The sequence below is a fragment of the Castor canadensis genome, chromosome 19 (genome assembly GCF_047511655.1).
Source record: "Castor canadensis chromosome 19, mCasCan1.hap1v2, whole genome shotgun sequence".
NCBI lineage: Eukaryota > Metazoa > Chordata > Mammalia > Rodentia > Castoridae > Castor > Castor canadensis.
In genome coordinates this window covers 42,887,929-42,903,374 of record NC_133404.1, presented here as the reverse complement: position 1 = coordinate 42,903,374, position 15,446 = coordinate 42,887,929, and the positions used below count along the sequence as shown (strand labels likewise).

General features: G+C 46.4%; 1 protein-coding gene across 6 annotated transcripts in view; it reads left to right on the top strand.

Annotated features, from left to right (window-relative positions):
* The window catches only part of Cpeb1 (cytoplasmic polyadenylation element binding protein 1), a 78,630-nt gene that overhangs the window by 55,896 nt on the left and 7,288 nt on the right, over positions 1–15,446 (top strand). For 3 of the 6 annotated variants that reach the window (XM_074061472.1, XM_074061473.1, XM_074061468.1), the window contains exons 3-7: positions 1,221–1,412; positions 10,597–10,820; positions 12,117–12,369; positions 14,426–14,539; positions 14,806–14,895. In XM_074061472.1, coding sequence (XP_073917573.1) covers positions 1,259–1,412; positions 10,597–10,820; positions 12,117–12,369; positions 14,426–14,539; positions 14,806–14,895 — 835 coding nt within the window. In that variant the 5' untranslated portion in view covers positions 1,221–1,258. Of the gene's footprint in view, positions 1–98; positions 238–656; positions 854–1,220; positions 1,413–10,596; positions 10,821–12,116; positions 12,370–14,425; positions 14,540–14,805; positions 14,896–15,446 lie in introns of those variants that run through there. The other 3 variants (XM_074061471.1, XM_074061470.1, XM_074061469.1) reach the window with 3 other exon arrangements.

The window sequence follows — 15,446 nt, the reverse complement described above, 5'->3', positions numbered from 1 at the left end:
TGACTCTGGGTGCTTCTGAAAGGGTCATGGCAAGAGAAGCAATATTGACAGCTGGATGATGGGAGCTGCTTGAGCGTGGCATTCTGGTTGGGTGTGACAATACTTCTGAGACTGTTCTCCTTGTTTTGGTCTGTCAGCACTGCTTTGGGAGTTTCTTCAGTCTGTGCTATCAGTGGCAAAAGGGAGGGGAGTTGCTGGGCCCGGTTACCTGCTTATGACCAAGCCCATCCTGCTGGGGTAAGGGAGCCTGAGGCGTGGATTGTCCAGTGTGAGAGCAAGTCATGCTCTGGCCAGTGGGTTGTGGGCCACGTTCTTGAGAGTACCTGGAATAGCCTGGCGGCTCCCCCTGGCTCTGCCAAAGCTGACCCCCTTTCTCTGTGATATGCTGCTCCAAACAAGCCCAGAGCACCAGGTCTTGTTCCCCAGGGTCTGAGTGTACAGTGTTTTTCTGAAGATTATTCCATGCCTCAGTGGTAAACATTGCTGTGTCAGGGTGCTACTCAGGGGCCACTTGGGGCACATAGATTTTTGCTAGCAGGATTGTGAAGCTTTGCATTGGGCTACAAAGCCAGAGCTTGAGCCAGCAGCTGGAGAGAGTCCAGGACTAGAGTGTTTTTGGGTTTGGGGGTGGAGAACAGAGGGAGGAGAGGGAGGGGCTGGAGGGCAGAGCTACACCAGCAGGCAGCCGGCAGCTTTGGCTTTAGCTTCGCTGTCAGCAGAGAGGACTTCAGTTGTGTCTGAGGGCCGCTTGGCCACCATTGCTGAAGACCAGAGGGCGCTGCCTTGAAACCCCGACTTACCAGCACTGCACCCGGACTATTCCAAGTGGCTCTTGTGCTGTCTTTCCTGGGAGGCAAGTCTCCTCCCTGACGTCCCTCCTGCTCCTCCCCCGTTCAGTGAGGGATGATGCCTCTAGCTAGCTTGCTATCGCAGGGCTCAGCCGGCTGATGTCACTGGCAGCGGGAAGCATCAGCAGCCTGATCACATGCTGCCCAGTCTGTAATGCAGACGGGATAGGGGTGTGCATGGGGAGGGGGCTGTATGGCAACCGCTCCTGCTCCAACGCCCCCAAAAGTGCAGAGGCAGCGGCTGCAGCATCCAGACAGCTTGCATGTCTGGCCCCTGAATCTGGGGAAACTATTATTAGTAATATTTATTGTTGATAATATTGAGGAAAACAGTCCTTAACTCTGGGATTTGTGCTGTCCTCCTGTCCAAAGCAGACTTCCAGGACTCCGAAGAAACAGTTACAAGCAGGATGCTTTTCCCCACCTCTGCGCAAGAATCTTCCCGTGGCCTCCCAGATGCAAATGACTTGTGCCTTGGCCTGCAGTCCCTCAGTCTGACGGGCTGGGACCGACCCTGGAGCACCCAGGACTCAGACTCCTCAGCCCAGAGCAGCACACACTCGGGTGAGTGCCAGAAAATGAGGTGGCTGGGGGAGGGGATGCATGGGGTGGTGAGCAGAGATACCCAAAGCAACAGTTGTTCTGTTCCCTTTTGCATCCTCCCCACCACCACCACACACACCCCATACACACAACATGGAGCTGTTTTGCAAGAGATGGAAATGCTAGCTGTGAGTGTGGCAGGACAGATGGCTGCTTGTAAGCAGGGTAACTCTTCCACTCACCCTGATCAATTCCCTGGAGTTGTTAGTCTACACCTGGGCTGGCCCTGAGAAGGGTCCCCAAGGTTACAGCTATACAGAAAGGACCCAGCTAACCCCCTGGTGCCTAGGCCTGTCTTGGAGATGATGAAGCAAAACACTTTTAGGTGGGGGAGGGGACTTAAGTGGCTGATTACTGGATGGCCAGATTCTATTTTTCAGTGACTTTTAAAACTGGGGAGCTATATGGGAAGGGCAGGTGATTCCTGATTCATGGCAAGAGAGGAATTTCAACCTCAGGCTGGGCAATTAATGCTGGGATATTGGAATTGCCTTAACCTCAGGTTAAGAGCATTGATCCTGGAAAGGAGTAGGCATGGGGAACAGGGTGGAGTAGTTCGTGGCTACAGAGCCCTTTTAAAAACTGTCATTGCACAGAGGGTAACCAGATGCATGAGAGAAGAGCCACTCCCCTTTAGGAGCCCTATCTTCTTGTAGAATTTGATGGGAACAGATTGAAGGGACTTCTTGGCAACCCCCTGTATGCTTCTGCTCAGCTCTTTCCATTACCCACTCATCCCCTCTGGTGGTACTGAGGGAGGGCTAACCAGATACAAGATGTAGAGTGCTCAGGAGGAAACATGACGTTAAATGCTGTAGTTTATATGTGCTAAAAATCTGCATGTTTTACTTTGTAAATTGTACCATAATAAAGTATTGGCACTAGATTCTATAGGAGGATGGAAAGATGGGGGTTGGGGTGCAGCCATTTGCTGTTGCTGACAGTGGGGTACACGGAACCTGTTTCCTTCCCTACCTTCCCAGCCAGGAAAGGAACCAGCCGTCATGGCAGCACAGCACTGCTGTGGTGATTTCTCTGCCTCCACCCTGTTTGGCACAGGTCTTTTGTTAAGAATGCTTCACAGAGCTTGGGACCCTGGAGAATCTTAGGCCTTTTAATGCCCATTTTAATGCCCGTAAGAGTGGGAGATTGGATTTTTATTTGTATGTGTGGGGGTACTTCCGTGTCTCTTGAAGCTCTGGCCATCAGCTGACTGACTCAGGCTTTTCTGGAAAGGTTGGTAACTGCCCTGCTTCCCTAGGCCAGGAATTGTTCAGTGTCCTCTGCCTGGACCTTGGCTTTGAGGCCATGGTACTTAATCTGGGGATTCTTGGAAGCCAACCTTGTCCTAACCTCATCCCTACTGGATCTGAGCAAAAGACAAGAGCTGACACAGGAGGTGGGCATCTGTCTGTGGGTTATCAGTGTTCAGCCAGTCACTTGTGCTGGCAGCACATAGGGGTCTGACCCTTCTTGGCCTCTGGTCTTTTTGAAATACATACAGCTTTGGACCCATAGAAATGCAAAACATTCAGGCGCGTCCAAGCTGGGCCTTAGAGAGGTTGGCCTGAAAGTTACTGTAGAATTAGGCTATAAAAAAGGCTTGTCTGGGTGTTAAGTGCACATCTATAACTCCAACTACTCAGGAGGCTAAGGCAAGAGGTTGCCTGAGCCCAGGATTCTGTGGCTAGCTTGAGCAACAGAGCAAAACCCTGTCTCAAATCAAAAAGTTGGATCCAGTCATAATTTCCCCAGCTTCTCCACCACCTGAAAAGCCTGATTTTGTAGTTGTTTGTCTCTGAAGTGGGATGTTTTTCGTCATCTTCCATCTCGAGCACTTTAGTAGTAAATATTACATGATTTTTGTGGCTCAGGGAAGGATTGCAGTTTGGCCCAAGAATTGGCCCAATGTGATCTGGCGGAGGGCTTTCCTTCCTTTCCAAGGGTTAAGGACCCATGTGTTCCTAGTCACCATGTTGCCTTGGGTTTTTGGAGCCATGGTGGCAGCCATCCTCTCCTCCCCGAGTTCTGGGCCTTCTTGGAAAGCCCACGTGGGGTGCCACCACCGCCTTAAGTAGGATGCGGTCCTCCCACCAGCCAACTGCAGTGCAGATCGTGCACCCTCGCCAGCAGTGCGGGAACGTGCAGCCCACATTCCAGTGCCTACACTGCCTTCCCATCGGAAAGCCAGCTTAGCTCAGTTTCTTCAGAGAGGGGGAGATAATTCAGTACCTTTGGGAAGTCTAGAAGTTATCCTTACAAGATACCCCCTTGTCTCTGTGTGGAGCCCAGGGTTCATGCTTGTTTCTTGCCCCTGGCAGTTATGACTTCACACCTGATCATCTTCTGCCACTCTTACATATTTGACATTGTGGGCTGGGGGCGGGGGCAAGGTTGGCTAAATTCATTCAGCAGGCACTAAGCAGCGGCTGTGTGCCGGGCACTGTGTTAGGCACTGGAGGTGCGTCAGAGAATAAGGTAATGTTGTCATTAGGTATCTCCATGACTACCAAGGGAAAACAAAAGAGCATTCAGATGTAGCATGGAAATTGCTGTGAGGGATTCCTGCATTGGGACAGCCTTTCATTGGGTGGGTTCTCAGCATGAGGCTGGTACATGGAGAGCACTTGAGGGGCTAGAGTGGTGCTGTGTCAGTTCCTTTGATCTCAGGGATCCCCTGGAAGACCCTAGATGGAGTCTTTTTGAGAACTATGCCTGCAAAAGGCCAGGGTAGGTTTGGAGGTAGCACTTTGTAGGGCCCCTTCCTATACGCTGCATACCCTTGCTTGATGGGAGATTTTTCAAGCAGGAGAAATGGTAGAACTGCATTTTTCTTGGAGACTTTAATGGCATGTGTCCAGGGCCTCCCTTGTCCTGTTTGTAGTGTCCTAAGTCCTGTAATGGAACAGCAGAACTGTGGAAGCTGTCCTTGGTGTCCTGGGATGGGGGATGGAGTTGCTAATAGCCACCGTTTATCGACTGTTTTTCATGCTGAGTACATCACATGATTTTAATGCTTGTATAGATGAGGAAATAGGCTCAGAGAGGTTGCAAAGTGCCCAAAGTGACAACTACTGGCAGACCCACTAGTATTCCAATCTGGTCTCTTTGTTCTAAGACTCTTATGCTTCTTAATAAGCCTGTATTCTTAGGAGCAGAACCCTAACATACTGGACAAGAAGCCTTACAACATCTTATGCATAGTGAAGGAGCTGTTTAGCCAGAGGTGATGTGATCTCTTGATGAGATCTCCAAGGTAGGAGCACTTGATGGACAGTTCCCATTCCCTTTCTACCTGAGTCTCAGCTCCTCAGCTCTACCACCCGCTGGATTTGTGTTTCTCTTTCCCCCTTGTGACTCTTGTATGCAGCATTACTCAGCAGGAGAGCAGGGTGACCTGAGAATCTACTTGGAGAGACCTGGAAACAAGGACTCTTGATGAACACTGTGTACAGAAGCCCAGTGGGCAAACCAGATGCTCAATATAAGGGTGTCAAGGATGCATCTTGTCTCTCCCTACTCTCTTCAGGAGTCCTGTGGTGATTAACCTGTTCATCCTCTCTGGTTTCTTCCTGTTCATCAGTGGATGGAATGTTCTCTGTGTGGCATCACTTATAGGCTCCCTACTGATCCATAGGTTAGGTGTGCATGGGATGATAGCAGAGCATTTTACTTCTGTCCTTCCAGCCTCTCCCAAACAACTTTTTTTAGGCAACATTCACAGTGGGGTTCAGCCCCTCCCATGTGGAACGTGGAGTTCCTGGGCCCAACCAAGTGATCTCACAAATCTGCCTCAACTTCTAATTCCCTACTCCTGTTTATAGCATGTTGCACCATATCTGGCTTGTGGCTATTTAGCAAACACTTGCGGGGTGAACGATTGCTGAGCCCCTCTATTGATCCTAGGTGGCATTTTTGTTGGTGGTGGTTGGGTGGTTTATTTTGCAGTGCTGGGAATGGAATCCAAGGACACAAATGTTCTAGGTAAGTGCTCTATCACTGAGCTACATTACACTTCCAGCCCACCCTCATTAGTTCAGACAAGGCCTCTACCATTCTTCTGCCTCCTTCTTGTGTTGATCCGCTGGATTGTCATATCTTTCAAAGATTAGTATCTCTGTGCCCAAAGAGCTTCCAGGGCATAATGACACATTTACACAATTTTCAGCGTAGATGGGAGCATGACTTCTACCATGGAGTCAAGTAGTCTATTTGGGACAGCTTTCAGTATAGGGAGGAAGGAAAACCTAGGAAGCAGAGTGACAGCAAGTGCTGCTACATGAAAAGAAGTTGAAATGGGTTGGATGTGTGTCGTCTTCTCCACAGGTGATAGAACTTGTCCAGTGATGAGATTAGGGAGAACGGCTGTGTTTGGGATACAGAGTTGGTGGGGGGGGGAGTTCCCACTCATAAGGTCACTACTTGAGCTGAGATGTGTTGTAGAATTGTAGATTTGGTGTCACAGGCAAAGAGTGGTTGTTTTCAGTGTTGACTTCTCCCTTTCCTGTCTCTGTGCCTTCAGATAGATTCTTAGCAAGCAAGTAAAAACAAGAATGGAGGTAGGGAAGAAGGGTTCCAGGTTTATGTTGTATATCTTAGGGTACAAATAGTAGCTCCTGGTCTGGATTTTCCTCATGACTACTCCCATTAGATAACAAGTGTCTAAAGGTGGTGTCCTGAGCCTAATCCTGCTTCAGAGCTTGAGCTCAGAGGATGCCTGCATCGCAAGGCACCTCATGGCAGTGCCAGGCCATGAGGCCATTGCAGTTGCCGCCGTCAGACCTGGACCCCTTTGTACTCTTGGGGAAGCTTCAGAAAATTCCAGCAGTGACTCAGCTGTAAAACCCACAGGAGCTGGCATAGAAGGGTGAAAGTAGACAAAGTTAACCATCAGTCTAAAAATATTACTGCTGATTTGGTCTCTTGTACGCTCTAAGGTGGCATTAATGAGCTGGAACCCTCTGCCAGGTTGGGCTACATAGGTACAGTCAGGTCACTCTAGGGCATTGACAGTGGGTCACAGTTTCCAGAATCCTAGCTCATTCTGTGAGCTGAAGAAATCTCAAACTACCTTTTTCCACATTCTCCTATTGTTTCATTTTGTCCCATTTATTTTATTTGGGCATTCATATTCTCATTCATTCTTTCTCCCTTCCTCCCCCCCAAATTTTCCCTCTTCTCTATATGATGTGTACACGCACATACATATGTCACATATCATGCATCCGATTTTTCTTGAATCATTAAGAATAAAGATGATCTTACATACATTTATATACAACAAAACAGTTACAAACCACAATTTAAAATTGATACAGTGCTCTTGATAAACCATCCCTTCATATTCTGATTTTGTCAGATGATATAGAGATGTCCTTCATAGTGTTTTTATTTCTTAACATGTAGAAGGTCGACTTTGTCTACTTTCACCTTCTGTGCCACCTTTCTCTTACCAAGCAGCAGGCTCTACCTCCCCATGTTTCCACTCAGTATAAGCTTACAGAGTCTCTGACTGGATTGGATTGGACAATTTTCAGTGCTCAGCTGGCTCTGGCCATCACTTTTCCTGAAAGCATTATCCTATTCCATGCCATTTTAAATATATAAATAAATATATTTATTTATACATACGTACACACACACACACACACACACAGTTTATTCTTGGTTGTTCCCAGAACTTTGTCTCTCTGCCTGTCTGCTCTTCCCTCCATCCACACCCAATGTTTTCAGAGATAAACTCTTTGGAAAGTGTCTTGTATAGCCTCCTTTGTTTCTTTATTTGGCATGCTTCCCTGCCACCACCCCCCTTAAGTGTTGGTTGCCATTGTGTTGCAAGAGCTATATTTGTATTATAACCTCAGTGTTCTAATGAAGAGAAATAATGACATGTGAAGGATGTTTGGGTGTGTTTAGAGGATTGATCAGAAATTTTGCTAGGGAGCCTCAGGTTTTCTACATTCATGCTTAAAGTTTAGTGTGTACACAGATCTCCTGGGGATCTTGTTGAAGTGCAGGTTCAGATTCAGGTCTGGGGTGGGTCCAACTTCCTGCAACAGCAAGGAACTAAGTTTCCAGTCCTGTGTACTTTAGGTACCATGACACTGACTTCTGTTAGGTGGGATTGCTCTTAAAGGATTTGAACAAAAAGGAGAGGTGCAAGGAACATGAAAACATACAGTTGTGAGGGCCTGATAATTTTTATAGAGTAGCTTGCGAATGGCACACTAAAATGAAGTTTGGAGTCAGAAAGAACCGGCTCCCTTTGTCACTTGTTATTTAAACATTGACTGCCCTCTGAGCCATAGTTTGCTTTTGTTAAAATGAGGCAGTACCCGTGTCTGAGGATCTGTTGGAGGTTATTTACCTAACGTGTCTCTGGCACGTGATAGATGTTTAGTAAATGGAAGTTGCTACTGGAAATGGTAGGAACTGACTAAACCCCAGTCCAGACAGTAGACTGACCACGAGATGTGAGCACTTGAAGAAGTGGAACTCATCAGTGGTCAGTGTGGATGTCATGCCATTTTTTATTTACATAGGCTTATTACCATAGTAGAGGAGTACCGTGTAGCACTAGCTTTGATACAGGAATTGGACAAAGCCTCAAAATAACTTTTGTAGGCACAGTAGAGAGTTTTACAGATTAGTTGAGGCTGGTGGAACACAACAGTGAATACAAGGTCACATGAGTGACAGGAGTGAGCTATAGTGGCCACCATGTTGGTTTTGGATTTGTTCCATTGCACCTTTTTTTTTTTTTTTTTTTTGTGCTGAGGTTTGAAATCAGGGCCTTACACTTGCTAGGCGGATACTGTACCATTGCCGGTCACCATCAACCCTGCTACTCCATTTCCTCCTTGACACAGTCCTCTGTGGGTCCGTTGTCCATCTAGGCACCTTAGCTCTGCTGGAGAAAATCCAGTTTAAATACTCACTTAAATACCCCTTCTCACTGCCTGCATACACCTGGCCATCTTCCTTAGTTTCCTTGGTCAGCCTCCTTTGCCATCCCCTCAGCTGCTCCTCGGACCATCTCTTCCATCTCTGTTACCCTCTGAATAACATCAGAACTCTTTAACAGTACTCAGGGCTGTGTATGATCTGATTGTTGCCTCATCATTCACCACCCAAAGCTGCTTTTTGTAAAATGTGAAGGAAGAGGAAGCCCTCCGGGCATTAGTGGCACTTTTAAAGACTGGTTGATGCCTGTGACCTGTGGATTTTCACAGTGCTGTTTTGCCAGGTTTCACAGCTTCGGGGACAAACCTCTAGTAAATCTGCACATTTTCCTTTTCCAAGCACAGATTCAGGGGCTTCGATTTTTCATTTCCTTAAGCAGGGGTTTGTCAAGGATTACAGGAGAAGTTTTTCAAGGATTATTTCTGATGGGCTTCAGAATCCAAGTATTTTGAGACACTTAGTTTCAGCTTACAGTTAAGTGGTGGTGCTTTGAAAATTGCTTTGAAAGGCCTAGGTTAAAAGAATATTTACTTGAAAAGCAAAATAACAAACTAATTCTTGGTGGATATGGTTTGGCTTTCCCTGGCCCCCGTGGATATCAGACTAAAACATGAAAGATTGATCATACCAGCTACTTGCCAAGATGTGGAGGGGTTGAAATTCATCACCATTTATGTGAATGACAGATCTTTTTATTTTTTTAATTAAAGTATGTTACTACTATAGAACAACAACTGGACAATACATCCACAGTATCCCCTGCATTTAAAAAATGTCAAGGATGCATAGACCTCTGTGTCGTTATCTGGAAAGGGAGGGTCCTGTGTCTGAAGGGAGCAGGCTAGTCTGGTCCCAGGGAAACAGCTGCTCTGGATCTTGTGCATATGTTCTGTTGTGTCTGGCACTCTGGGAGCACGTGCCTTGACTTTGATCCCAGACTTAGAGAGATTTATTCTTGACTCTTGAGACTCTATCCAGCTGAGCATCCTGACTTAGAGGCCGGTAAGGAAAGCAGCTCCAGGTGGCCTGTGCTTCATATGATTTTAACAGTGGACTCAGTTACAGCCACTGTTTATTAAGCACTTAGGTTATTTTGGCTTCACCTCACAGTTACTTCAAAGTTTGTTCCCTCCATTCTTCAGATGAAAAAAGAAACATCAAATGAAGGTTTCTCACCTAGCCTCAGTATCTCCACAGTTCCATGGCAAAGCCGTCTTACTCCTCATCCTTATGGGGAAGGGTGGGGAAGGGTCCCACATTTCCCCAAAACCACGTATAGGGAAATGTTGCTGCTGTTTGATGTTTGATTTTAAATACTGATTGCGGGGGCTGGCAGAGAGGCTCAGACAGTAAGAGCACCTGCTTACTGTTGCTGCCAAATGAATAAATACACACACAAAACCACGTATTGTTTTCTGGGCACTTTACAACTGTTTTCTGACTTCTGAGCCCTTCTAATTGTCCTAGTTAGGAGGAAATAGTATTTTACCCAGGATGCCATTGAGAAGAAGGTGGGGCTTCTCAGCACTCACAGCCATCCACAGCAGGTGTCAGATCCAGGGTGTTACCCCAGGTGTGTCTTAAGTCAGAAAGCAGGATTAACCATGCCATTCTGCTTCTGTCCTAAATGTTTTACATTCAGGGTTGCCTAGAAGAACTTTACATATTCTGGAAATTTTCATAAGGGAACTTCTCAGATGAGGAGACATGCTTATACTATCCTAGACTTTTTATATGATTCTGTAGTGTAGCTATATAGCGTTAGAAAGGTGGGAATTTTTCTAGTAAACACATTGGCATGCAGTAAAGGAGTATGGTTTTGGCTTCCTAATTGTGCTACAGGTATATGCAGACATTAATAGCAGCTGTGACCAGGGTCCCCAGTGGCAGATTCCTAGATGCTGGCACTAGCCCTTAAAACTAGTATCCGAGAGGAGTTTTGTTGCTGCTCTAATAGCAGGAACTCTGGGCTTCAGAAAGTTATCCTGTAACTGCCTGTAATGGGCTCTGGGTGGCCAGGTCTCAGAAATGGACAGTTGTCTGTTCATTATATTCTGTACTGTGGCATGCTTTCAGTGGTCCTATCTTGGGTGGCTGTGGGAGAAAAGAGAGAAGGGCTCTTGTCTGGAAGGAAAACTTGAGAGGTCACAAGATTTCCCTTTTTTCCTTTTTGTCCTGCTAGTATTAAGCATGCTCCATAACCCACTGGGAAATGTCCTGGGAAAAACTCCTCTGAGCTTCCTGCCTCTGGATCCCCTTGGGTCTGACCTGGACAAGTTTCCAGCACCCTCAGTTAGAGGATCCCGCCTGGATACCCGGCCCATCCTGGACTCCCGGTCTAGCAGCCCCTCTGACTCCGACACGAGTGGCTTCAGCTCTGGATCAGATCATCTCTCAGATTTGATTGTATGTAATGTGTGAAGGACTTAACAGGGGTTTGAATGCAGGGTTGCCTATATGTGTCCAAGGGGAAGCAGGGTGTAGTATCTGTCTTGGAGTAGGGTGTCTTTCTGTTAGAAAGCGGGCTGGGGGACTGGGGATATAGCTCAGTGGTTTAGTGTTTGCCTCGCATGCATGAGGCCCTGAGTTCAATCCCCAGTACCACAAAAAAAAAAGCGGGCTGGGATGTGGGATGGATAGGAGGAGTAGAGACCACCTATGTAGAGCCTTGCATCAGCAGAATTGACGACTTGAATATTTATGAGCAAGATGTTGAAGGACCCTCTTTACTTACCCTTTGAGAGCTGTTGAAAAAACAGTTCCTTTCAAAAGTAAATTCGGGGCTCCCTGGCAGTGCTGTTTCTTGACCTATATGGGTGTTTTCTTTATCCTCTAAATGATGATTTATGTAGCTTTGTGTATCACAGAGATTTTAAGTAATCATTCAGTAAGTAATGTTGGTAATTAGCAGCACTGAATTTTAATCCAGATCTGACTCGATTCTGTATTTTTCCCCTTGCCCAATCCAACTCTCAGTCTGAGCAATGTGTATCTGTGGAATACTGCCTCAGAGTTAACTTGCTCACCTCGGGTTCCTTCTGTACAGCGTGTGTGACATGCCGCCATGCTGAGTAGAGTTGGGTTAGAGTAGGTGGAGAGGGTAGTATAGGTGGTGCAGACAGTGAAGATGGGGTAGGATTAAGTACATAGGCAGTGAGACGTTTTCCTAAGATAAACACAACTCTGGGTGCTGCCTGAGCCTTGCTTCTCTGTCGCCAAATCTCTTGAACTGAATATTCAATACAGAGAATGGCTTATTTTCTTTCCCTCTTCTCTTCAACACCCAAGACTAACAACCTTGGTGATAAGTCACCATTTTCCGCTTGTGGCTTTTAGACCCCACCCTAGCTTCTGTCAGTCTGTCCTAGACAGAAGGATTGGGTATTCAAAGCCAGCTTGGGGAACACAGAAAGACTGTCTCCAAAAAAAAAAAAAAAAAGTGTTTAACAGTAGGGAAATGGATCAGTGTGATGTAGCTGGTCTCCTAGATAAAAAATAACTGACAATATGGAAACTGGGGAGAGAGGAAAAACTCCTTTTAATTACAATACAATCTACAACTAACCTTTAAAAACGTGCAGGAAGAAAGTTAAAATACATGAAATAATAAATGAGGTATTTATTATTTTCATATTTTCTGTTGTACAATTACTGCTTTATAACAAAAATGTCCTTTAAAAATGCGTCATTTTCCTCTCCTAGTCAAGCCTTCGTATTTCCCCTCCTCTGCCCTTCCTGTCTCTGACGGGAGGTGGTCCCAGAGACCCTTTAAAGATGGGAGTTGGGTCCCGGATGGACCAAGAGCAGGCTGCTCTCGCAGCAGTCACTCCCTCCCCAACCAGTGCTTCAAAGAGATGGCCAGGAGCTTCTGTGTGGCCGTCCTGGGACCTCCTCGAAGCTCCCAAAGACCCCTTCAGCATAGAGAGGGAGGCCAGGCTGCACCGGCAAGCAGCAGGTAAGTGTGGCTTGGGTATCTATTGGTCCTGAGACCTCATTCTGGGAGCAGAGAGGAAGTGACCTTAGTTTATATGGTGGTGAACTCTCTGGAAAGGGGTTTGGTTACATGATGAAGTCTCCACGTCTGAGATCAGAGGGCCATCTCTTCTGTAAAGAACAACTTTGCATCTGAGTGGAAGGAGGCAGACATTCTTGGGTACAAGGTTAGATCCATCTCTTATTGTGTGCTTCCAGGAAGGTTGGCTGTCTGCTACTCTTGCTTTTGATTCTTCAGTGGTGGGTATCCCCATGAGAAACCCTGGAAATGATGTCTACAGTTTTACCTGCCTTCCCCTTCTAATCAAAGACAGGTCAGACATACCCAATTCTGGGCTTTCTGTCTTAAAGTTTTCTGATTGGTATACTCAGGATGCATTGGGGTTAGGTTGTTCATTTGTCAGCCTCTAAAGTATGGGATGTCCCCAAGAGCCTTGGTCTCTTAGGAACTCTTCAGTTTCTGTCACGTAAGTGACTCTTAAACATGTGTCCAGTTTGCTTTTCCTTTCATACCCGTGCTTGGAAGTAAATGAGCTTCATTTGCCACTGACAACTGCTGCTGCCGAGACGTCCACTGACTACTGTCGAGGTCCTGGAGCTGATGACCCAGTGAATGTTACTCTCCGTTCTGTCTGTCTCCATAGGCTTTTCTCATAGAGCTAGTCCAGGTCTCATTCTCCCTGTCGAGGCTGCTGCACTGCTTACCTGATGGTTGGTAGCCAGCCATCTGTGGGCTTTCTTTGGGGCCATTGTTCTATGAGATGACATTACTCTGCTTTTGGATGAGGCCACGAAACTGGCTTCTGTTTTTGTCATAAAATATTGCTGACAGTGCCCAGTTTCTTGCTGTAGCAATACATTGGGCCTGTGCCTTTTAGGGAATGGCCTTACATATCCTTGTCCTGAATGAAAATGATGGCTCATTTCATTGGATGTCTGCTTCAGTGCCAAGGGAGGAGGGTAAAATGGACAAGAACTAGCAAGTCCCTACCTAGGTCAGTCTCTGATCTGGAAAGACTGCCTTGATCACCAGAGCAGACCTCTAGAAATAAGGTGCCTGCCAGGCATGGTGGTACATGCCTGTGATCCCAGCACTCCAGAGAATGAGGTAGGAGGATTGTGAGTTCAAGGCCAACCTGGGCTACATAGTAAGATCCTGTTTCAAAACAATAACAAAAAAAGAAATTGGGGCAGGTCAAACATAAGATAGTTCCAAACCTATACAGCAGAAAGGGCTTCTTTTTGATTTTTTTTTTGAGACAGAGTCTTGTGGTGGAGCCAGGCTGTCTTTGAACTCACTGTCATCCTGCCTTTGCTTCCCACATGCTGGGATAACAGATGTGTATTTGTGCTTGACATAAGTGGGAAGCTGAGGATTTAGGGTAAATCTGCTCTCTTAGTGTAAGCAGCAAATAAAGTCTTGTGTCTGTTCAGGTGCTATAAGGATAACTCTGGTAGTTAGGGAGCGTGGTTCTTACTTAGGAAATAGTTGAGACATTCTTACCTTGTTGGTTTGATACAGGTGGTTTTTATTGGCAGTGTCTAACTTCTGTGATTGAGGAGTTCCGAGCCAAGATAAGGAGAGTGTAATTTTCCTCTTTGAATATTGGGAGGAGGTATTTTGGATGAGTAAGCCTATATACAGCATTGTATCTAAAATTGCTCTATTTACTTTCAAGTAATAATTACAAGTTTTCTTAGTACTTGGGCAATAACAAGATAAAACTGCTTTGTGGTATTTGAAAATAACTTGGGTTGTGATAATTTCTACCCTGTACATCTTGTATTCCTCTCAGTTTTAGTGAGGACAGAATTGATAAGTTAGGATTATCAAATTTAGCTGAGTAGATTAAGACCTAGGTTTCTTGTCTTTCAGACAGTCATGGCATATTCTCCCAAGCAGCCAGACTAGAATTGTGACCAGTATGTTTCTCTAGATCAGTTCATCCAGGGAAGTGTGGTGACTTGATTGATTCTCTAATCCTTGTTTCTCCCTTTTTTTTTTCCTACTGCTAAAGCTGTGAATGAAGCAACATGTACCTGGAGTGGCCAGCTTCCTCCCCGGAACTATAAGAACCCCATCTACTCTTGCAAGGTGTTCCTAGGAGGTGTTCCTTGGGATATTACGGAAGGTGAGCTGCCTCCAAGACCTCCCACTTCAGGAGGTAAAGGTGGGGAATGTCTTTCAGGAGCAGCTGAGGGCATAGGTGCATTTCACAGATTTCCGTAGTGCTTTTGTGTCTGGTGCTTATGCTTGTCACTTGAGAGCAGAGGTCAGTCCCTAATTTTCAGGGAGGTGAGCAGAGATGAACCTGGGGAGAGCACTGGCATTCCTGTGCCTGCACCTTCCCAGGAACACCTGCCTCAGCTTCTGCCGTTCTTTTCCATCTCTTCGCAGCTGGATTGGTTAACACCTTCCGTGTTTTTGGGTCTCTGAGTGTGGAGTGGCCTGGTAAGGATGGCAAGCACCCCCGGTGTCCTCCCAAAGGTAATATGCCTAAAGGTAATAAAGACATGGTAGGAACTTTTTTTTCCCCTCCCTATGACATAATGACACCACGTGGTGCTGGGATGTCACAGCTGCATGCTTGTAACATGGTGGCACTCCAGAGCATAACTTTTCAGCTGTCCAGCACTTCCTTTTCAATCTCACACATCCCTTTGTTTCCTCTGAGCTAATCCTCTGTCCAAACTTACAGTGCAGTAGGAGCTGCCTCTGAACACCTTCCTGTGCACTTCCCTCACACCCGAGACCTAGCAGTACCTTCTCTCTCCAAATGAGGTGTTGAAGACACTTTCCCTTGCTTGCCTCTGCTGCCTGGTTATGTTGTTGCCTGACCTCATTTTGAGATCCCTTTGGAGTTGGCAGGAATGGGGACCAAACATCTGATTCCTCACTGTTCTGAAATGAGATCCCTTCCCTGTAGAAAGGAGCTGGTGCTATTTTCACTCTGCCCCGTCTTCAGTGAACTGAACCACTGGTTTAATTAGGCTTTTAAAGCAGTATCTGCACCCCTGCCAAAATGGCCACAAAGCTGT